Below are 23,588 nucleotides of genomic sequence, written 5' to 3'. Positions count from 1 at the left end.
CTTGCTGAGGCTCATGGGAAACGTAGTCCAAGGGAGGGGGCGATTTTTGGAGCAGGCGCGGGATTGTCCAGCGCGGTATCGCCAGGGTAACGGGCGGGCCGGGCGGTGCAGTGCTACTTCCCGGAAGTGGCTTTCAGGCCCCGGCGCAGCGGTGGAGGTGAGCGCGGGCTTGGCTGGGTGGCGCGCTGCTTTCCCCATCCCCCGGGACCTGGCCGGCACCGCTCCCTGCGCGCCCTCACCTCTGAGCCTTTGCACAGGCCTTTCCTCGCACCCAGAACATCGTTCCCTATGCCCGGCCCTCGCGCTCGTCCTTCTGGAAGGCCTCCTCCTTTCCTTCCCATTTTGCGGGGCCGACGCCGAAATCCCAGGGTCCTTTGGGAGTCAGTCCTGGTCCCCAGCCTGTTCTCCTAGGAGAGTGTCTCACTCCAGACGCTTTTCAAGGCTGGGGCACAGTTGCCAGCCCACCACTTCACCCAGTGCATGGCTCCGCTTTGCTTAGCTTTTGGTTTTGTTTTTGGCTTTTACATGCACCGGCCCAAGTGGTGCCAGCCATCCACAGTTCGCTGGGGTCAGCTAGCACGATGCCATGGAGTCAGCATCAGCCCCTGCCTTGCCTCGTGGTGTGGTCATACTCCGCCCCCAGAGCCAGTCCCTCAGGTTGCCTCACTTAAGTCAACATGTCCCGGAGATCGTGGGGACAGAAGCACCCCGGCACAGCCCAGCCGGAATCCGCCTCCTGCCTGCTGCTCTTCCCATCCTCAGTGCTCCTGCTCACCCTGAACTATGGTCCCACCTGCCTGACTGATCGTTCCTTCTTTGCAGGGCACTTTCCGTGGCTCTTCAACCTCACCCTGGAAGCCTGGGATGAATTCCTTTGCCCACCTCTCGTCATCATCTCCCAACAGTCCAGTGTTGTACCCAACTGTTTATAATATCCTGGGAGCTCTGTGGCCACCTCACCTCCACTCATTTGTCCCCAAGACTTCTTCCTGTTCTCAGTTCTTGTTAGCAGTCAGCTCCTGTGACCCCCTCCTTCCATGAAGCTTTCCTGGCCTCACCCACCCCTAGTCTCAGGTCCTCTCTGTCCTGGCCTCAGCTCCCTGGGCTGGGCCTGGTGTCTGCCTTTCCCTGGCCAGGGCCTCTTGGCTGACACCTTGACCCCTCCTTTTCTATAGGTCCCTCTTGGCGGCTACAGGAAGACACTCCTCCCCCCAAGATAGAATGCCATCCTCTTTTGGTCCTCCATGCCTGCCCCTCATGGACCCTGAAACCACCCTCGAAGAGCCTGAAGCTGCACGCCTGCGTTTCCGGGGGTTCTGCTACCAGGAGGTGGCAGGTCCCCGAGAAGCCCTGGCCCGGCTGCGCGAGCTGTGCCACCAGTGGCTACAGCCTGAGGCATACTCCAAGGAGCAGATACTGGAGCTGCTAGTGCTGGAGCAGTTCCTGGGTGCACTGCCCCCTGAGATCCAGGCCTGGGTGCGAGGTCAGCGGCCAGGCAGCCCTGAGGAGGCCGCTACCTTGGTTGAGGGGCTGCACCATGATCCTGGTCAGCTGCTGGGCTGGGTGAGTGTGGCTGGCATTGGCTTCTTGAAGGGACAGACCAAGGCTGGAGCCTCCATGACTTGCCTCTTCTCTTCAGATCACAGCTCACGTCCTGAAGCCGGAGATGCTCTCTGCAGCCCAGAAGACAGAGGAGTCCTCTGGGAGCCCCTACCCCTCAGAGACAGTGGAGCCCCCTGGGGCAGCCCCCGGGGAGGGTCCACAGGATGCCAGGATGGAGGGGTCTGCCCAGCTCAGCTACAGTGTGAAGGAGGAGCCCAATGCCAGTGGGCAGGAGATGGGTGAGGGGGGGCCACACCAAGTCTGGGGGCTCCTGGAGGGAGTGTGGACATCCCTGGCTGGGGTGGAGCCCCTAGAGGGACTGCAGAGCTGGATCCCCAGGAGGCAGGAACAGAGGGCTGGCTGCCTGCTATACTGCAGGGCAGAGGAGCAGCAATAACACCAGGTCTTCCTCCGCCCCAGCTCACATGGGTAGCCCCTGACATGCCCTCCCATTTGCCCTGCTTTCCAGCACCCTCCAACCCACCACTTCCAGTCCAGCCCCCTGAGGCCCACCTTGGACATCAGGAACCAGCCTCCACATCCTCTCATCTACCCAGAATTCAGGTGAGCTGCCGCAGGTGGGAAGTGCAGGCCCCAGGTGTCGGGGGAGGGGGGACCCTGGTGGCCACCCTCTGCCCTGTAGTTTTCCGGGCTCCTTGCTCCCCAGAAATGGAGTCATAGCAACAGTACCCCGACATGTTCTGGGGGCAGAGGGACAGACTGGTGGGTGGTCTCTATCATTAGAAAGGATTTGGGTCTCAGGCCATGGAAACTTGGTTTAGAGTGGCTAGAACTGATGGGCTTGGCTTCCTCACATCCAGAGAAGTCAGTTGGCAAGTTTGCACCTCCTGGAGGTCCTAGGCCAGCACTCAGGGATTTGAACTTGTGTGTGTACAGGTGCGGTGGAGAAAAGATGACCACCACCTGTAGGACTCTCCCCGCATCTGAGGCCCGAACAGAGACACTCTTTCTGGGAAATGCCTGAAGTCTCTTCTCTCCTGGGGCTTTCTCAAAGGGCAACCAGCTGGGCCTGGAAGCTCAGTTCGAGGGCCCTGCTACCTCAAGCACTTGGTTCTCAAGTGTGGGTAGCAGGGGTCTTGCTTTCTCTCAGCTCTTCTGCTTCTAAGCCACTCCATGTGGGAGCTCCCACAGCAGAACTGCTGGTTGAGACGTGCTTTGAGGCAGAGAAATCCCTCCAGGCTCCCTCTGTGGCCCGATGGCACAGTTAGAAACATGAGGCAGGGTGGGAAGGCTGCACCCTTCTACGGCGTCCTCCCTGTCAGACAGCCCCATCTCTAGCTGTGGCTGCTGCCTCCCTGCTCTGGGACCCACTTTGGCTTATGCTTCAAGATTGTTTTTTCCAACCCACCAAAGCTCAAGATGATGGAACTCGGGGTGGCGAGGAGGGCAGATGCCTTGGGCAAGGAGTGCATTCCTTGGTAAAGCCATTGTGGATCCTTGCTGTGCTGCCAAGCCCACCCTCTCTCAGGACCTTGCCCAAAGCAGCAGGGAAACTCTGCTTTCTCCACCAGCACTCCCTCGCACCCCCTCAGACTTCCCAAGGTGCCTGCCTTCTGCCTCCCCACATCCAGCCTTCGGTGGTTCCCCAAGGTGGATCTGTTACTCTTGTAACCAGAGGCTTGGCAGGAGGTGGCTAGGTCCCCACCAGTTCCCTGGTCTTTTGCTCTCCCTGTTCAAGACATGGTGACAGGAGGAAGGGTGAAGACAGCCATGGCTATCACTGCCTGGCCTCCTGGAAGCCTGCCCTCAGTTTCAATCTTTTGGGCTAGAATGTGGGGTGGGGTAACTGATGGGGGAGGAGTGCTGCCAGGGCTGGTCAGGTGACCTGAAGGATGACCCCAACACTCACAAACACTCATTGGGTTCATCTTTAGCCCACCTGGCAAATGAGGCTTAGGTAGCCTGCCTTCTCCCCCAGGTAATGAGTAAGGATGTGACACCAGAAGGGGTGGAGTGAGGGGTGGGCACCGATGATGATGGGCCCTGTCCTCCACAGGAGGAATGGGGGCTGCTGGACCTGTCGCAGAAGGAGCTTTACTGGGATGTGATGCTGGAGAAGTACGGCACTGTGGTCTCGCTGGGTGAGGATCAGCTAGTGCCTCCCAGCCAGCCCCCCACCCCCTATCCCTCTCCTTTGGTGCTGGCACCTGACCCCTGCGGTCAGCCTTGCTGGGCTGGGCATCTACAACATCAACCTGGAAACACACAACCCAGCCTTTCCCTGTGTGCATTCTTGTAACACTCTAGAGCCCCCACCCATTACTACTTTGTACGAGCCCCTTACCCACCCCTACGCTGGGCCTGGCACCTGATCTGCACCCCACCCCAGCAGGCTTACCGCCCCCCAGGCCGGAAGTGCATGCAGAGGCAGAGCCTGGGACACCGAGCGTGGGGACCGAGGTCCTCAGAAGCCTCCGCCCTGGTGAGTGCCCCTCTGTGACCTGTACTGCCGGACCTGGGTGGGGTGGGAGCTTGTGCCACCCCTGCAGGTCTGGGGTAGGGGTGGGCCTGTGTCGTAGGTGCCAGGGCTCACACATGTCTATCCACATCTCATTCCCCCAGGAGAGGAGAGTGACAGTCACTGCGAGGGTCCTCCCTGCTGCCCAGAGGCCCAGCTGCCCCAGGGTCCAGGACCTGTTACCTGGGAGGGCCCATCTAGGGCTACTGCATCCACCCTGGGGACACCCATTGCGTGTCCCCCGCCCACAGCCCCAGGGGTTGGGCTAGAGCCAGGCACCCCTCCAAGGAAGCCCTACACATGTGAGCAGTGTGGCCGTGGCTTCGAGTGGAAGTCAGTATTCGTCATCCATCATCGGACACACGTGCGGGCCCCAGAGTTGGCCATCGGGGGAGCAGAGAAGTCGCCGCAGGGTCCCCGGGAGCCAGCTGCTCCTCGCCACCTCAGGCGCTCACTTGCAGGCCCCCGGAGCTACTCGTGTGAAGAGTGCGGGCGCAGCTTCAGCTGGAAGTCGCAGCTGGTCATCCACCGCAAGAGCCATGCTGGGCAGCGGCGCCACTTCTGCAGTGACTGTGGCCGGGGCTTCGACTGGAAGTCTCAGCTGGTCATCCACAGGAAGAGCCACCAGCCAGAGGCTTCATAAGCAGATATAGAGGGCGCTAGCCTTGGAGGTCTCGGGGGCTGGCTCCAGTACAGCTCTGTCTGGGAGTCTCTGAAGGCAGAAGGGGACACTGGACTGAACCAGGGGTCCCAAGAGAGTCTTTTCCCTGGCCTGGCCTCCCACAAAAGGCCACCTGGGTGTGAGGAAAAGAAGCTGCTGCTTCTCCTCCTGCGCCTGCCTTCTGGAGTGAGGTCTGGATTGGAATTCATGGGTTACTAGTGAATGTGGGGTGACTGCCAAGCCCTGAGCACCTCACCTGTGCCATAGTGCAGACTGAGGACAATTCCTCCTCCTGGGACTTTGTTTCCCAGGTGGATGCTCAAAAGCTTTGCCTTCCTGCCTCTTGGGCTGGACCTGAGGTCTCAGAGTGGAAGGCAGCAGAAAGCCCAGGAAAGCATGGCTGGCTTTTGTTTGTCCGGCTCCATGTGACCCTTGAACCTCCACATGCATGTTAGATTTTTAACATAAATTCTTGATTTCTGGCTTCTGCTGGTCAGAAGATCAGCAAGGTGCTCTCCCTGCCTGGCAGCTGGAGCCGCAAGGCAGCTGAGCCCAGAAGTGCCAACCCTCCTGTTGCCATAGCCCCCAATTCCCCAGCCTACCTGGTTCCTTGGCTGCCGACATCACCCACAATTTCGCCGGCCTTTGAGCTCTTGAGCCCAGGCTTGGGTGGACAATAAGGGGACTTCCTTTTCAAGCATGGATGAACAAGGGTGACCTCTGAGAAGAGAGGCCACAAACAGGCGTCACAGAGACTGTGTGTACTTCTAGGTCAGGGCTGCACCCCATGTGGTCAGTTGGTCACACAGCAGGAGGGCAAACGGCCTGCCCCCTGCTGCCAGAGAGAGCTGGTTGCATTTACGAGCAGTCACTCGTGACTTACCCGTGCACCATATGAGCTTCCTATTGCTGCTCTAACAAACTTGGTGGCTTGAAACAACACATTTATTCTACTAGGGCTCTGAAGGTCAGAACTGTGATTGGGTGTCACTGGACTAAAAGCAAGGTATCAACAGGGCTGATTCCTCCTGGAGGCTCCAGGAGAGAATCTGTCTTGTTGCCTTCTCTAGCTTCTGGAAGCTGCCTGAATTCCTTGGCATGTGGCCCCTTCGTCTTCAAAGCCAGCAATGAATGGTCAAGTCTGTCTTAGGCTTCCAGCTCTCTGACTCTGGTCCTCCTGCCTCCTTCTCATAAAGACTTTGGTGATCACATTTAGGTCCTCCTGGTAATCCACGATAATCTCCCCATCTCAAGGTCTTTCATCACATCTTGTCTCCTTCCCACCTGCACACTTAATCACACTTGCAGAGTCCCTTTTGTCATGTGACATAACATGTTCACAGGTTCCAGGGATTCTTGGTGTGTGTGTGGGGGGGGCCGCTTACTCAGCACTCTTTGTTTCCTTCCTACTTTGAAAACGAGGGGCATTTTCATGGGGGATGTTTTTGGGAAACAGGTGCACTCTCGGGAGGGAGCCCTCTGAAGCCACCAGCAGGTGCATGAGTAGCAGGTGGATGTTGAGGGTGGCTGCTGTGGTTACCCAGGCAGGGGCCTTGCTACAGCCTGAAGCTGGGACAGGGGAGGTCTCCCTTTGGAGGGTTGGTCTCCTCCATCCTCAGTCTTCTGAGGACCTTCTAACCGTTGCTCATATGCTCAGGCCTCTAGAAGCAGGACCAGGCTGGAGATGAAGCTGGGGGTAGGTAATCTGGTGGGCAAACAGGAGGCAAGATCAGTGTGCTGGTGACAAGGAGGAGGAGGACAAAACCCCTGGACTCGAGCCAGGCCCTGGCTTCAGAAGGGAGAGCCTGGGTGTAGAAGGCTGTGAAAGGGGCAGCGGTGGGGGGGAGCACTGCACTGAGGGAGGGTGGGCGAGCAGTTTTTTCATATTTAAAAGTAATTTATGGGGCCGAGCCCGTGGTGCACTCGGGAGAGTGCGGCACTGGGAGAGCAGCAGCGCTCCCACCACGGGTTCGGATCCTATATAGGGATGACCGGTTCACTCACAGTGCTCACTGGCTGAGCGCGGTGCGGCCGGTCTCAAAAAAGGACAAAAAAAAAAAAAGTAATTTATGTTCACTTAGAAAAATGTGAAATATAGGGTCGGCCTCGTGGCTCACTCGGGAGAGTGCGGCGCTGGTAGCACTGAGGCCGCGGGTTTGGATCCTATATAGGGATGGCCGGTGCGCTCACTGGCTGAGCGTGGTGCAGACCACACCGAGCCGAGGGTTGCGATCCCCTTACCGGTCAGGAAAAAAAGAAAAATGTGAAAATGCAAAAGCACAAAGATCATGAAAATAGCCCCTGATTCTCCTGTCTCATGGCAATGCTTATTCTGGGTGTCCATGTGTACGGGTGTTTCAGTATAAAGTTGCTTGTGAGATTTATGGTGATTTGAATCATGCTCTTCGCACTCCCTCATTTCCCTGTGTTATTAAAATTTTAACATGTTTTTAATGCCTGGATGAAGCTTCCTTTTCTGGCCGGCACCATCATTTCTGCCAAGCCAAGAGAGTTCCTTGTTGTCTCCCATGGTACCTGGTGCTGTGATGAATGTTCTTGAGCATACACTTTGGACACTACTCTGGCTATTTCCCTAGGACGTATTTCCCAAAGTGGGATTGGTGAATCACAGGCAGCATGTGATTTTGTTGTTTTTGTTTTTGCTTTAAAAGAACTTATTTATTATTTTGCAGTTCTAGAGAAAAGAAGTCAGACATTGTCTCACCAAGCTAAAATCAAGGTGTTGGCAGGGCTGCATGCCTTCTGTGAACTCTGGGAGAGAATTGTTCCTTGCCTTTTCTGGCTTCCAGAGAGTGCCTGAATTTCTTGGTTTGTGGCCCCTTCCTCCATCTTCAAAGCTAGCACTGGCCAGTCTTTCTCACAGAGTATCACTCAGACACTCTCTTCTGCCTCCCTTGACCACTTATAAGGACCCTCGTGATGACATTGGGCCCACCTGCATAATCCAGAATAATCTCCCCATCTCAGTCAGATGATGGGGCATGGGATTTTTTTTTTTTTTTTTTTTAAAGATGACCGGTAAGGGGATCTTAACCCTTGACTTGGTGTTGTCAGCACCACGCTCACCCAGTGAGCGAACCGGCCATCCCTATGTGGGATCCGAACCCGGGGCCTTGGTGTTATCAGCACCTCACTCTACCGAGTGATCCACGGGCCGGCCCGGGTCATGGGATTTTTAAATTCTTGCTACATGCAACAACATAGTTGAATCTCAAAAACATCAGGCTGAGTAAAAGAAGTCAGACACAAGAGTCCACACTGTGATTCTGTTAATGTGAAGTCCAAACACAGGCTGAATTAATCCATGGTGATCAAGGTCAGAACAGTGTTGATCTTTGGGAGATAATAAGGGAGAGGGGACCACAGGAGTCTTTGGGGGTGGGGTGGGACTGGGGCTAGAAATGGTCTATGTCTTGTTTTGTGTGGTAGCTATGCAGATGGTTACATGGGTGTCTACACATGTAAAAAATGGCTCACCTATAATTCATGCACTTTGCTGTGTATTGGTAAAACCTCAATAAAAAAAGAAAAGAACTGAAGCAAATGTTAACAATTATTGATTCTGGGAGGTGTGTTGATAGCTGTTACATTATTATCTACATGTTTCTCTATTTGTAAAACTTCTAGAAAAAAAGTCACCATGTGATCTTCTCAATTGCTATAAAGGCATTTGGTAAAAAAACAGCTATTGATTAAATGGACTAAGTGCGTCCCCCCCAAATTCATATGAAACTCCCAGTGTGAAGGTATTTTGAGGTGGGGCCTTTTGGAGGTTATTAGTTTCAGATGCTATCATGAGGGTGGGACCTCCATTATCAGATGTGTCCTTATAAGAGCTCTCTGTCTCTCTTCACTGTGTGAGGACACAGCAAGAAAGCAGCTGTCTGCAAGCCAGGAAGAGAGCCCTCAACAGAACTCGGCCACATTGGCACCCTTAATTTGGAGCACACCAGGCACATACCTGCCCCAGAGTCTTTGCACTTGCTTTCTTCTACCTGGAGGGCTCTTTGCCAGACACACACAAGGCTCCTCTCCCTTCACTTATCCTCAGAGACAGCTTCCTAACCACCCCGCAGTATTCTTTATTTCTCTTTGCAGCACTTACTCTACCTGAATAGTTTGTTTGCTTGTCTTCTTGTTTATCTGCCTCCCGCACTAGAACTTCAGCTCTGTGAGGGCAGGGTCTTTGTTTTCTTTGTTTCATTCATTGCTGTACTTCCAACTCCTAAAACTGTGCTTGGTGCACACTAAGCGATCAATATTTACTGGATGATGAACTCAAAGCAAACTTTGTACTTATGGACACTAGAGACATTCCCATGACGGGCAGGGGAAGGAAAAGAATGTTTGTCACTTCAATTATAAGCATCAGACTCCAGGCTCTAGATAAAAAATGACAGAAAAGGAAAAAAAAAAAAAAAAAGACAATTACTGAAGGAAGAAGCAAATTGTCACTCTGTGTAGATGATTTCATTACCTCTCTCTAGAAAATCCAAGAGAACCTACTGAAAACCTATTAAATGTTTTTGGTGAGCTGCATGGATACAAAAAATCCTCAGCTTTTCTGTCAGAGTGATAACCATTTAGATAATGTAATTTTCTAAAAAAAATTTTTTTCAGAAAAAAAAAGTAATTTTCAAATCTCAATTCATAATAGCAATACCGATACTAAAAAATGCCTAGGAATAGATTTGCAAATAAATATGAAAAGACTAAGCAGAGAAACTAAAACTTTATTGAGGGTCATAAAACAGATCAGGCTAAAAGCAGAGACATATCTACCCGTAGCAGAAGCCACTGATCCTTCTAAGCCTGTTTCCACTTGCTCCTTATTCCTTTTCCCCCTGAATGCCACTGAGCTGGATCCAGAAAGGAAGAATCAGACAGGTTCAGAACCAGAAACAACTGTGAATAAAGTGTAAAGACAGACAGATGTGAGGAGTCTCCCAGTGGACAAGCCACTCCCCTCTCTTCCCCACTTCCCCTACCCGGCCCAGGAGACCAAGGGGCCATACATAGGCTGCCTCTAGGGGGAAGATGGCAGAAGGGGCCATGACCCCAGGAATGCAGCCTCGAGAAGCTGGAAGAGGTAAGGAAATAGATTCTCCCCTAGATCCTCCAGGAGGAACCAGTCCTGCTGATACCTTTATTTCAGCCCATGAGGCCTCCAGACCTGCAGAACTGTAAGATAATGAGTGTGTATCATTTTTTTTTTTTTGTCTTTTTGTCTTTTTTCCGTGTCCGGCAACGGATCGCAACCCTCAGTGTTGCCCCCGTACCGGACCGGGGACCGGCAACGGGATCGCAAGCCTCGGCGTTGCCCCCGGCCTCGCTCAGCCAGTGAGCGGGAGCCGGTCTGTATGTGGGATCCGAACCCTAGGGCGGGAGCACCGCCGCACTTCCCAAGCGGCGCACTATCCAGTGCGCCACCGGGCCGGCCCCAATGAGTGTGTATCATTTTAAGCCACCATGTTTGTGGTGATTTGTTATAGCAGCAAGAGGAGACTCATACACACTGCTTCACCCACAGGAAGAAGAAAGGAGAATGGAGGGATGAAAGGTTTCACTTGACAAGGATGGGACTGGCTGGTTAGCTCACTTGGTTAGAGCATGGTGCTGATAACACCAAAGTCACAGATCCCCATACCAGCCAGCTGCCAAAAACAACCAAAAAAGAAACAAACAAAAACAGAAAAATGACAAGGATGATGTTTTTGGTTGGCCTGAAGTGCTGTGCAAACCATGGTGGGGAGGATGACAAGCAAGGAGTGCTTGGGGTATGGGGCAGTTTTGCTAAGGGGGTGGGGGGTGGTAAAAAAAAGACAGCAGAGTGGGACTATTTACATGTACCACCAAAGTGAGCCAGGAAGGCCAGAGCATGGAGCCCCAGGAGCTAGCCTAGGAAGAGATGCCACTGAGGAGCAGAAAGGGGTGATCAGACAAAGGGCTGTGGTGCCACAGACCCTACCTTCATAGTTAGCCCCCAAGTGGGGCTATAGGGTCCCTCAGTTCTCCCCGCTTTCTCTCTGTGTCCTGACCAAAAATCACAGAGGGGCTTGATTGCTCTGTGACCCAGCCAGCTGCAGGTTCCTCCCTACAGGCTGGAACCCAAACTGGGACCTTGAACATTCCCAGGCACTGATAAAAGTATCTAGGTTGTTGTCCAAAACACTGAAAGAAACTGGCCATGGCCCTGAACCAAATTCCTTAAACCCTCATATAAACTCCACACCCTGACCCCCTCGATGCAGACATACCTAGGTAGAACCTTCCTTTCTCTCGCTGCAGCACTCTGTAAGTAAGTTCCACTAGTAAATGCTTTGGATTGATCGCCCTGGCTTTTAGTGTGTCTTTCTTTAGAATTTCAACCAACCCACCTCAGGACAGTTTGGGGCACTCCTTTTTGGAAACTCCCTTGCAACGGCTTTTGGGGTGATTGCAGCCAAATGGTGAGATGAGACAGGGGTTTCATGGATGAGGCATTCCAGCTCCACACTCTTGCCTGGGCCAGTGATCCCACACCTCTGTCCCTATTATGTCACCACTACAGGCAGCCACATGACATCAGACCACATGCCACTAGAGCACTGCTTACATGCCAAGCCTGTTGTGACTTTACACTTGTCTCCTCCCTGACTCCTCACCACTGCCCCCAATAGGCTGTGACCATCTCCTTGGCAGATGAGGAGAAGGAGCCCAAGAAAGCCTGGGTCTAGTGCAAGGGCAGGGGCCAGACACACCGTGCCCTAAGCCACTGAGCCCATTCCTTTATCCTCAGGCCATCTGCCTTTTTTTTTTCCCCCTGCAGAGAATGAGATTGCAAGGCCATCTGCTTCATTTTTGACATATCCCTCTTTCAACAGAATCATACATTTATTTTATTTATTTATTTTTGGTGTTGGCCAGTACAGGGATCTGAACCCGTGACCTTGGTGTTATAAAGCTGTGCTCTAACCAACTGGGCTAATCAGCCAGCACCACACGTTTATTTTAAAGTAAAATTCACATCATCCAAGAAGAAAAGAAACTGCATATCAAGTCACCTTAAAATAGATAACTTCTAAATTAATACATGTTCCTCCATGTAGCCCAATTCTCCACCTGGAACCACACTTGGTAAGTCCTGCCCATTGGTGCCCATAACCAACTCCAGCTCCCCTCCAATTGGTGCTGTCTTTGCAAGAGGCAAGCCCCTTTCTGGGGTCTGTACAGGATACAACCTCCTCCCACAGCAGCAGATGCCTGGGATGGACCCCTCTCCTGACAGGCCATGGGCACCACGTGGAGCAGTTCACTTTGAAACGCAGCTTGTGTTTTCTGTGATCTTGGCAACAACAAAGGCATTTGAATACGGGCTGCAGCCAGTGCTTGTGTACTACTCAGCCATCTCTCCCTCTGTGGGAGTCTCACCCATCTCACCTGATGACCCCTCCCCAGGACTCCCCAGCCTGGGGTCCTCCCCCACATGGTCTGTCTGGACCAGGTCTGCCTGTCCCACTCCCCAGCACCAGACAGGTCCTAAGGACCTCCCCTCCTGCCACACTTGCTCTTTCCTCAGATCCAGCCTCTCGGGTCATGATCACCCCACCCTTCCCAGCAGTTTCTCCCTACAGGCCTCCTGCCACCCAGTCTCATTCCCAGCAGGGACAGCAGGGACCTGGCCCACAGCTTTCGCCCATGAGGCTCTGCCCAACCCTCCCTGAATGGGTGGCATGTCAGAAAAAAGAGAAGACCCTGACTTACTCCGAGTCAAACTACAGGGTTAGCAACCATGTCCATGCCTCCTCAGGGCACCCTCACCTGGGACAGGCAGGTTCTAGAGAAGAGAGTTCAAGAAGGCAGAGTGAAATGGATTGAATTGTGTCTTCCAAGTTTTATGTATTAGAAGCTTGATCCCAGGCCAGCCCGTGGTTCACTTGGTAGAGTGCGGTGCTGATAACACCAAGGCCACGGGTTCGGATCCTATATAGGGATGGCCGGTTTGCTCACTGGCTGAGTGTGGTGCTGACAACACCAAGCCAAGGGTTGAGATCCCCTTACTGGTCATCTTTAAAAAAAAAAAAAAGAAGCTTGATCCCCATTGTAACTGTTGAGGGTGGGAAATCCTATTATAATAATTGAAAGGTGGGGCCTTGAAGAAGTGACTAGATTCTTAGGACCATGCCCTAATGAATGGATTAATAATGGTGTTCAATGGGCATAGTTCTGAGGGCTGTAAAAGGAGAGCACATGAGAGTCTCTCTCTCTCTGCTCCTACCTTTCTTGCAATGTGATACCCTGTGTCAGCACCAAAGAAAACCCTCACGAGATGTGTTCCCTGGACTTTGGACTTCCCAGCCTCTGAAACTGTAAATAATAAATTTTGTTTCCTTACAAATTACCCAGTTTCAGGTATTTTGTTATAAGCAACAGAAAGACTAATACAGAAAATTGGTACCAGAGAAGTGGGGTGTTGCTTATAACAAATACTTGAAAATGTGGAAGTGGCTTAGGATCTGGGTGTTGAGGAGAAGCTGGAAGAATTTGGAAGAACAGTCTAGGAAAAGCCTAGCTGCTGGTGGGAGTTTAGAAGACAAGAAAACCAGGGAAGTTTACAACTTCTTAGAGACTGGTTCAATGGTGGTGAGCAGAATGCTGATAGAAATATGGACAGTAAAGGCCATTCTGAGATCTCAGATGTAAATGAGAAGGGACTTATTGGAAACTGGGGCAAAGATCACCCTTACTATGATCTGGTTAGGAACTTGGCTGCATTTTGTTCATGCCCAAAAGTTTTATGCAATGTGGAACTTCAAGGTGCTGACCCAGAGTATTTGGCAGAAATTTTTAAGCAGCAAAGCATTAAGGAAGCTGCATGGCTACTTGAAACAGCCTACACTGAGTTATGGTAGAAAAGGCACAAGGCAAAGCCAGAATTTATAATTCAAAAGAAAGCAGAGGGAAAAAAGTTGGAAAATTTTCAGCCTGGCCACAGAAACAATGGTACAGCCCAATGACCATCTGCCAAGATTAGTACAGAAGAAAGGGATTATGAAGAGAAGAGGAAAAAGACCTTGAAGGCATTTCAGAGGCTACCTCTTCCATTACAGGCTTGGAGGCTTATGGAGACAAAATGATCTCAGGGAACAGGCCTGAGATGCCCTCCACAGGCTCGCTGGCCAGGCCACCTTGGGATGCTGGTCTCTGCACCAGCACCCTGGCTGTTTTGGGTGCTCCAGCTGTGGCTAAATTGGCCTCAGGTGTGGCTGGACCTGAACCTCTGGAAGCTACAAGCCAGAAGCTTTGGCGGTGTGCACACAAGGTGCTGTCTGTAGGCTCCCAGAATGCCAGAGCTGTGAAGGCTTGGAAGACTCCACCCTGAATTCAAATGATGTATGGAAAAGCCTGGGGGCCTAGGAAAAGATCTGTTACAATGGGGGATTCACCACATAGAGGCTTTGCTAGAGAAATGCCAAGAGGGGGGCTGGCCCGGGGCTCACTCGGGAGAGTGTGGTGCTGATAACATCAAGGCCACGGGTTCGGATCCTATATAGGGATGTCCGGTTAGCTCACTGGCTGAGCGTGGTACTCACAACACCAAGCCAAGGGTTGAGATCCCCTTACCAGTCATCTTTTAAAAAAAAAGAGGGGGCAGGCCTGTGGCTCACTCGGGAGAGTGCGGTGCTGATAGCACCAAGGCCACAGGTTCGGATCCCATATAGGGATGGCCGGTTGGCTCACTGGGTGAGCGTGGTGCTGACAACACCAAGTCAAGGCTTAAGATCCCTTTACCGGTCATCTTTAAAAACAAAAAGAAAAAAAAAAAGAAACGCCAAGAGGAAATGTGGGGTTAGACTTGCAGCAGAGAAACCTAATCAGCGTCATGCCTAGTGGAGCCATTGGAGCGGGACCACCATGGAGACCCCAGAATTGTGGAGCTACCAGTGTGCAATGCCAGCCTGGGAGAGCTGAAGTGTGGCCTCGGACCAGGGAAGACATAGGAGCAGAGCTGCCGTCGGACTTGAGGACCCAACTCCTACAACAGTGTGCAGAGGATATCGAACATGGAGTCAAGGTGTATGATTCACCAGCTTTGAGATTTAACGCCTGCCCTGCTGGGTTTTGGGCTTGCTTAGGACCTGTTACCCTTTTCTTTGGGCCTATTTCTCCCTTTTCGAAGGGGAATATGTACCCTATGCTTGTTCCACCAATGTATCTTGGCAGTAGATAACTTGTTTTGATTTCACAGATGGGACTCTGAACTTTGAACTTTTGAGTTGAAACAAGTTAACACTTTGGGGATGGAATGAACGTATTTACCTGTGAGAAGGATGTAAACTTTTGGGGCCAGGAGTGGTATGATATGGACTGTGAACCCCAAGTTTTATGTATTAGAAGCTTGATCCCATTGTAACTGTTGGGAGTGGGAAATCCTATTATGATAATTGAAAGGTGGAGCCTTGAAGAGGTGATTAGATTCTTAGGACCGTGCCCTAATGAATGGATTAATAATGGTGGTCATGGGCTTGGTTCTGAGGGCTTTAAAAGGAGAGCAGGTGAGACTCTCTCTCTCTGTTTCCACCATCTCACAATGTGATACACTGTGTCACCACCAAAGAAGACATTATCCAGATGTGTTCCCTAGACTTTGTACCTCCCAGCCTCCAAAACTGTAAGCAATAAATTTTGTTTTCTTATGCATTACCCAGTTCCAGGTATTTTGTTATAAGCAACAGAAATGAACTAATACACAGAAGGAGATGAACGTGAAGAGGTGCCTCTCATTACCACCGTTGTTTATCATTATCATGACTTGTTCGTTGATAGAGAAAAACTCACCTTAATCCATCAAACCTGAGAGCACAGCCCCAGATGCTGAAGAGGGAGCAGGGAACTCATCTGCCATTAGGGGCGGGGCATTTAACATGGGGCAGCCAAGGAAAGGTGGGACAAACTGTGGACTTGGGAAAGTCTTTAAGAAACTTCACCATCTGAGCCATCACAATAGCATCGCCTGTATTTTGACAACTCACAGGCTATGCGACAGGCATTGTTTATTCCCTTGGACAACACAGGCTGCTGTTCATGGGATTCACTGGTCCTTGTAGGAGGGCATCCACCAACCACTTCAGGGATCCCTGCACCAGTAGGCACCCTGAGAGTGTGACAAAAGCACGGTGCCCTCCAACACCTTTCACTTCTCTACCTAGCCAGTGTTGTGCATGGGAGAAGGCAGAACTGAGGAAGAATTTTGACACAGGACTAGCTGAAAAAGTTTTGAAATAAGAGTAAGGAGAAGGAATTCCTTATCAAATATTAAAACTTATTACAAAGCTGTGCTAATTACAGTGGTGTGGGACAAGGAGAAACAGAATAAAATAAAATGTGTGCCATCTGTCCTCCAGCACATCCCATATCCCACGACAGTGGAGTGTGGGGTGGGACTCAGCCTACTTATTTCTCTCCAGGAGGCCAAACCTCCCCCACAGCCCAGGACATTTTTGAAAAAAAGAAATGAGGGCTTCCCATCTCACCAAGATCCTCTTCAGTTCAGCCAGATGTTTCCCATACAAATGTTTTGTTCTGCCTGTTCACATTACTGATGGTCTTTCCTCCTTCCCCCACCACCCATGCTCCTTCTCAGTCTGCCCCTGGCGTCCAGCCCCTGGGGAACAGCTGGGGTGAGTCCCTGGGTCCTCCCTACCCTCCCTCCTTTCTTTCTCTGGATTGTTGCTCCAGCTGACTGTGTTGCTTTTTAATATTGCACCGACGGTTTATAAGGAAAATTTTTTAGAAAGGAAAAAAATAAGTAAAATGCGTGTGATATATTGAATAAATAATTCATAGTTTCTAGTCTAGGGGGAGAATAAGAAAAGTAAACAATTTTTGTTAATCCTTGCAAATGTAACAGCAAAAAGTGTGAATGCTCCAAGCTGGTTGGGGTTTGGTAGAGCATGGATTTGTATAAAGAGCTGGTGAACTTGTAAATCTGAGGATCCACAGTGAGATTTTTATATCATCCATGCCCTCTGACCTGACATCTGCCATGATGCGGTTGGCTAAGTAACTCTTGGTTAAAGTGCGTCTCTCAGCTGGGGCTTCCTTGGGCATATAGTGAAAACACTACAACCCATCTTGTGAGATGTGGTGAGGAGATGAGCTGTCAGTGGAGAAATAACGGTCCTGGCCTGGCCCCAAGGAGCCCAAGAGGGTTCTCAGACACAAGTTTATTTTTGTTATTGTTGATGAGGATCCCCTCCAATGACAATGCAAGGTGCAGTCAACACCGCACCTTACTCTGAGGCCCTGAATAAAGTATGAGAGCCAAGATGCCAACAGCAGGGACAACAGGTAGCCCTTGTGGGGAATTTTTCCTGTGATTTTCTCATTTAATCCCCACAAACATCCTTCGAGGTAGGCATGATCCTCAGCCCCATTTTCCACTGGAGGAAACTGAGGCATGGGAGGCAGGTGGGTCTAGGGACTTGCCTAGGGTCACACAGCCTATAAGTGGCTGCCTCTCTTTCCACACAGAATTCCTCATGGGAGAATGGCCATAACTTAACGCCCACTCACAACATGGTACATGCAACAGAAGTAGAGGTATCTGGGCTCAGGCTGGCACTGGGTCATGGGCAGCATGGTACTGGAGAGCAGGGCCCAGCAGGTGTCAAGGGATGGTCACAAGATATGGCAGGACCATGGGGCTGCAGTGGGGGTGGCCGGCGCCAACCTCTGCTGCTTCATCTGTGCACTCCAACTCCCTTCTGGGGTGGTCTCTGGTCCCAGAAGATACAAAGGCCTTAATGTAACAAGGACTGTGTTCAGGGCAGGAGAGTTGGGCCTTTCAGGGGGACCAGCTCAGTCTCTGCTGCTAGGCACCAGCTGTTAAATAATATTGGACCTACTGTGCACCAGAGGTTGACAAGCTAGGGCTGCAGGAGGGGGTGGTCATCCTAGGCCTCTGCTGCTGTGTTCACACAGCTCTAACTCCCTTCCTGGCCAGGGTCTCTCCAGGTGCTATTGTGTACAGGCAAGGAGGGTTGGACCACAGTGGGCGTGGATCCAAATCCAGTTGCGCGAAGGGGCTGAGGTTCTGCAGGGGCCAGGCGGAGATCCGTCGGCCGCGCAGGACAGAGACAGCAAGTGACAACAACCACTTCGTGGAAGATAATCATAGGTCGCAACCGCCACCGATGACGAACAGATCCTCATAGCGGGATCTAAGGTAAAATGACCAGACTCCAGAGTCACTGTCTCCGCCCCAGGCTGCAAGGCTGACAGGCAGAGCTTCATCCACCGGCTCCCTGAAGAGCTCAGCGCGGCCCTACTGCCCGACGGCCTGTGTGCGGCGCTGCCTGTGCCGTTCAGGCCTCGCCGCGGCCCACCGGCTCCAGGAGGCTGAAGCGCGGTGGAGTGCAGGTTAAGGATCGGCGGGGTCGCAGCCTACGACACTGACAGGATAGGCTTGAATCCAGGCATTACTGTTGTGGGGTTACTATCGTCGCCTTCACCGCCTGAGCGGCGCGCCCAAAGGTCACCGGGGGAAATCCCACCTGGGGCTACCGCTACAACTGCTCCAGCATTTGCCGCCTCGCCTACAGCTCCCACAATGCTCCGAGCTGAACTTCCGGCTCTTGAGCCGCGGCCGACTACACTTCCCAGAGACCTTGGTGGCCGCTCGCCTATGCCTACACCTCCCACAATGCCCCTTGGGGCACTTCCGGGCCCAGAGCTGGCCGACTACACTTCCCAGACGCCCCCAACTACTTCTGCACAATGCTCCGCGTACTGCTTCCAACCCCTGAAACAGCGCAGACTCCATTTCCCAGAGGTCTTGATGCCCAGGAGCCCCTGCCTAAGCTCCCACAGTGCTCCAGGAAGGACATGCATCCCTCAAGACGGAGCGGACTCCATTTACCGGAGGCCTATGCGCCCGCTGCTTCCGCCCACAAGACTTGCCCCAGGGATTCTGCAGGCGCTGTTCACTCTGCCAGGGACGCTCCTCTCCCAGTTGATTCCTGCTCGCCCGTCTTTGTCAGATGGCTTATCCACAACACTTCTCCCCACATTCTCCAGATCACAGGGGAACCATCTACATCCGTTGTCCCACCCTGACCCAAGCCTGGCCCCCCTCAGTGGCCACAAAAGACACACAGATGGAGTAAGGACTCTTATTTTCTATCCTGGAGTGGCTGCGAGGTTGGCCAGCTGCCCCTATACCTTTGGCCTTGCCCAAACAGTGCCATCCCGCGGGAATAGCTGAGGTCCCTGGCAGGGAGGTAGAGGATACCCTGGGGTAAGGTCTCCGGAGGATACAGGGCCCTTCACTCCTCCATTGTTCTTTCATCCACGCAGATTTGTGTACACGTTCGAGTTTATTCACGCTCTACTACTGGGTCCAGTGTCATTTCCAGCCCTGTGCGGCTGGGGACAGGGCCAGTCTGGGATTCATGACAATCTCATGCAGGTGCGTGGTGGAGGTGACACTGAGTGGGGGTGGTGACCGGTGTTGGTTTCTGCCCCTTCAGATGTCCTGTGCGCTGGCCAGGTGGTCAGAGCTTCCAGGTTCCCTCACACACAGCCCGGTACACGTCTACCGTCAGGGGCCGGTAGGCCTGGGCCCGGTTGTCCAGTATGAACAGGGGGTCAACGATGACACCCACGTTGAATCCCTCACGCATCAACCGGGACTTAACCAGTTTGAACGTGCCCGTGACCTCCAGAGCTTCCTGCAGGACAATGACCATGACCCCCTGACTGTGATCCACCTCCAGCCATAATCCCCCACCCACCTACTCTTGCTACTCTGGGCTCACCTGGACACGGATGAAATGGGGAGTAGCGTAAGTAGGGAGCCAAGAGCGGACGTGTAGGTACAGCTTCTGCCCGTCGAAAGTCTGGCCGGGAGCCAGCTGCACGGCAGCCATACCCACCTTACCCTCACACCCTGGAAAGCACACCGGTCACTCTCTGCTGACCCACTTCGTGGGGCACATGGCGAACCCTCCCGCCTGGTCCAGCTCTGCTCACTAGTTATGCGACTGGGCAAGTCTTTAAACCTCTCTGTGCCCTAGCAGCTCACCCACCTGTAAAATCGGGATAACAGCCCTCCTCCCACAAAGCTGTTAAGAGGTTTAAAATGAGGCGAACCCTCCGCACCTGGCACAGACACGCCATAGACGTTAACCTCCTGCAGGAAATCCACCAGTGACAACACGCCTTCCACCTCCCGCGTCGACACGTTCTCACCCTTCCACCTGTAGAGTTGGAGCCAGTGCTTGTGATTGCGCCTCTAGAACCTCCTCTTGCCCACCAAGCCCCGCCTCCTATGAGGAAGTGAAAGCTTGGTCAGCCCAGGACCCTCCAGAACCGAGAAGCTCCGCCTTCGGATGGGAAGTACTGCCTCCAAGCCTCACCTCTTTAAGGATAGGAAGCCCCGCCCCCTAGGCATCCGGAAGTCCCTCCTCTTCAGCCTGGCTCCCTCTTGGATCTGGAAGATCCCCTGCTTTAATCCCCAGAAACCCCGCCTCCCAGTTCCGGCCCGAGAAAACCCGCCCCGGACCGGAATGTGTCCCCGAGGCGGTCACGGAAGTACAGGAAGCCTTCGCGGTCCATGGCTAGTACATCCCCGGTGTTGAAGTAAACGTCATCCGTGCGCCGCACGTTCCGCACCAACTTCCGTTCCGACAGCTCCCGGGGGCCGCGGTAGCCCACGAAGGGGTTACGGCCTAGCACCTGAGACAACAGGAGCCCCGCCTCCCCTAGGAGTAGGAATAAGAGTGGGGTATAAAGCATGACCAGTAACTGCAGGAGCCCACCAGCCTCCTGTTGGAGGTTTCCAGCAACTCTTCATCACCCAGGACCCTGCCAAAGACAGTCAAAGAAACAGAGACAGACACCAAGATAGAGACAGAGAGATCCAGAAAGGGGAAAGACACAAGGACAGAGACAGAGGACAGAGAGAGACCCTGAGAGACAGGAACAGGAGGATACAGAAAATGAGAGATGGAAGCACAGAAAAAGCATCATCGGGGAGCCAATGAGAAACAGGAAAAGGATTACAAGGGATAGAGACAAATGGTGATGGGAAGAAAGAGATATGGCTAGGGCCTTGCAAGCCCCCAGGAGAAAAGACTCTAAGAGAAGGTACAGAACAAGGGACTGGTTCCTGGAAAGATGTAACTTCCACAGAAAGATTGAGAGAACTCAGATGGACAACCAGAGACCCAGCAGAGCAGGCTGAGAGATTGAAGCAGGAAAGCTGAGCAGAGTCAAGTAGCTGAGGCAGAGGGCCACAAAGGGTGGTCAGACAGGCCAGGGACTCAGGGTCCTGATGAGGGCTGTGGACATCTCTACTGGTCAGCAATCTCAACGTTTTGGGCAGCTTCGTCCAGCCAAGAAAGAAATTGAGGGGTCTCCACACCTCCACTCCCTACAACCAGGGAAGGCTCCCTGACCACCATACCTGGCCCCACAGGGATGCAGAAGCCCTGATTGTCTCTCACAGGCTCCTCTGTCTCTGGGTCATATTGTACCAGTTCAAAGGGGATCAGCATCTGGGGTGGAGGTTGGGGAGCATCAGTAGAGGTCTTGTGGACTTAGCCTCAGTCAGGGCCACTGTCATGCCGAGCACCCGAACCACTCACTCGAAGGAGACAGCTCATCCTGCCCAGGGCCCCACAGCGCCCTAGATAGTTCATGAAGCCAATGTTGCCCTCCGTAGAGCCATAGATTTCCAAGATCTGAATGGGACCGAAGCGCTTCTGGAAGGTCTCCCACACATCTGCCCGAAGTCCATTGCCCACCACCAGACGGACTGTATGTGTCCGGTCCTCTGGTTTCTACAGAGACATCCCAAGAAGGGTGAGGAGGAGGTGCCCTTGGAGCATGACCAGGAATCCTTACCTGGGGTGGGGGAGGGAGGTTGTCTCAGGTCCTTACCTCTAGAGTTACCTGGGGGGTGAGGGGAGACGTATACCTAGGTGATCTCCCTAGGATTCTTTTTATTTATTTTTTTTAAAGATGACCGGCAAGAGGATCTTAACCCTTGACTTGGTGTTGTCAGCACCACACTCTCCCAAGTGAGCGAATTGGCCATCCCTATATAGGGATCTGAACCCTTGGCCTTGGTGTTATCAGCACCACACTCTTCCAAGTGAGCCACAGGCCAGCCCTACCTAGGACTCTTACTTGAGTAGTTACTGGAGTCTTTACTTGAAGGGTTACCTGAGAGCCTTGCCTGGGGGAAATTACCTGGGGGCATTACCTGGAGGGTTACCTAAAGGGTGACTGGAGGTCTCTTCTGGGGTCTTACCTGAGGATGATACCTGGAGGCCTTACCTAGAAGGCTTACTTGGGGACCTTTACCTGGAGGTAAGCTCGGGAATGACTTGAGGGCTCATATTAAAGGATTACCTGAGGCCCTTACCTGGGGATAGTTACATGGAGTTTTTCCCTGAGGAATGCCTAGAGGCTTTACCTGGAGGGATACCAGGGGACCATGCCTGAAGATAGTTCCTGGGGACCATACCTCATCACTCTGTAAGGATAAGGCTGACTCACATCTAGTGAGTCTACCTGAACCCTATTCTTGACACTTTACTTATATTTAATTCATTTAATTCTCACAACACTCCCCTGAGGTAGGGGCTATTATTATCCCATTTTCCAAATGAGGATACTGAGGCTGAGAGAGGTAGTCATCTGCCCAAGGTAGCATAGCTGGTCATCAGAGGAGCCACTATCAGAAACTTTGTGTAGGTCCAGCCCGTGACTCACTTGGGAGAGTGTGGTGCTGATAACGCCAAGGCCACGGGTTCGGATCCCTATATAGGGATGGCCGGTTAGCTCACTTGGGAGAGCGTGGTGCTGACAACACCAAGTCAAGGGTTAAGATCCTCTTACCAGTCACCATTTTTTTTTTTAATTAAAAAAAAAAAAAAAGAAAATTTGTGTAGAAATCATTATATGGGGCTCTTGCCTAGAATGTTTTGCATGAGGGAACTTGTTTGAGTCCCATTCCTGAATCTTTACCTGAGACTCACCTGGGATATCATCTGAGATTTCATACCTGGGGTGTTCACCATGGAGCCCTACTCTTAGAGCCTTACCTGGGGAGCATTACACAGGTATCGCAAGACCTCGCCCACATACGGGATCACTGTCACGCCATGCTGCCGACAGTCATTCCAGAAGCAGGAGGCAGAGAACTTGGGGGCCAGGACACAGGTGGCTCCTGGGAGGGAGGGAGGAAGGAGTTTCAGGTTATGTAGCCAAGTTCCTGTGAGAAGCTGCTTTGTTCACCTGACTGTGACCCCCTGAAGCACTGGATAATGTTGAGCTCATCTTTGTGTCCCTGGCCAAGCCAGAATTGCCCCCACAGAAGAGCACTGGCAGTCCTGGGTTCAAATCCCATCTCCAAGAATGCAGCTTTACTTATTTATTTATTTTAAAAGATGACCAGTAAGGGGATCTTAACCCTTGACTTGGTGTTGTCAGCACCACGCTCTCCCAAGTGAGCAAACCGGCCATCCCTATATGGGATCCGAACCCGTGGCCTTGGTGTTATCAGCACCACACTCTCCCAAGTGAGCCACGGGGCCTGCCCCAAGAGTGCAGCTTTAGAACACCAAGGTCGGGCCAGCCCATGGCTCACTTCGGAGAGTGTGGTGCTGATAACACCAAGTCAAGGGTTAAGATCCCCTTACTGGTCATCTTTTAAAATAAATAAATAAGTAAAGCTGCATTCTTGGAGATGGGATTTGAACCCAGGACTGCCAGTGCTCTTCTGTGGGGGCAATTCTGGCTTGGCCAGGGACACAAAGATGAGCTCAACATTATCCA

The 23,588-nt window shown here is 52.4% G+C and overlaps 2 protein-coding genes and 1 long non-coding RNA gene across 3 annotated transcripts in view; 1 reads left to right on the top strand and 2 right to left on the bottom strand.

Moving 5' to 3' along the window:
• The first annotated feature begins 260 nt into the window (after window positions 1-260).
• On the top strand, window positions 261-6,012 carry ZNF446 (zinc finger protein 446). The gene is made up of 6 exons (XM_008578966.1): window positions 261-1,563; window positions 1,640-1,841; window positions 2,072-2,166; window positions 3,620-3,704; window positions 3,956-4,049; window positions 4,202-6,012. Exons 1-6 carry the CDS (start codon window positions 1,222-1,224, stop codon window positions 4,722-4,724), a joined length of 1,341 nt encoding a protein of 446 aa, XP_008577188.1. The 5' UTR covers window positions 261-1,221; the 3' UTR covers window positions 4,725-6,012.
• A 3,464-nt stretch (window positions 6,013-9,476) lies between these two features.
• LOC103595547 lies at window positions 9,477-12,569 on the bottom strand. Its single transcript, XR_550953.1, has 2 exons — window positions 12,507-12,569; window positions 9,477-9,668 (listed from the first exon to the last, which is right to left on the bottom strand). It is a non-coding gene; the product is annotated as an uncharacterized LOC103595547 (long non-coding RNA).
• Window positions 12,570-19,101: 6,532 nt separating this feature from the next.
• The window catches only part of SLC27A5 (solute carrier family 27 (fatty acid transporter), member 5), a 9,507-nt gene continuing 5,020 nt past the window's right edge, over window positions 19,102-23,588 (bottom strand). Inside the window, exons 4-10 of the mRNA XM_008578967.1 lie at window positions 22,856-22,980; window positions 21,392-21,586; window positions 21,211-21,301; window positions 20,308-20,506; window positions 19,905-20,002; window positions 19,562-19,692; window positions 19,102-19,474 (exon numbers count right to left, since the gene is read on the bottom strand). Of these exons, the coding sequence (XP_008577189.1) occupies window positions 19,298-19,474; window positions 19,562-19,692; window positions 19,905-20,002; window positions 20,308-20,506; window positions 21,211-21,301; window positions 21,392-21,586; window positions 22,856-22,980 (1,016 nt within the window). The 3' untranslated portion in view covers window positions 19,102-19,297. The remainder of the gene's footprint in view (window positions 19,475-19,561; window positions 19,693-19,904; window positions 20,003-20,307; window positions 20,507-21,210; window positions 21,302-21,391; window positions 21,587-22,855; window positions 22,981-23,588) is intronic.

Source organism: Galeopterus variegatus, unplaced genomic scaffold, assembly GCF_000696425.1.
Source record: "Galeopterus variegatus unplaced genomic scaffold, G_variegatus-3.0.2 Scaffold1792, whole genome shotgun sequence".
Lineage (NCBI taxonomy): Eukaryota > Metazoa > Chordata > Mammalia > Dermoptera > Cynocephalidae > Galeopterus > Galeopterus variegatus.
The sequence above is the reverse complement of the archived record's forward strand: the minus strand, read 5'-3'. Positions and strand labels throughout refer to the sequence as shown.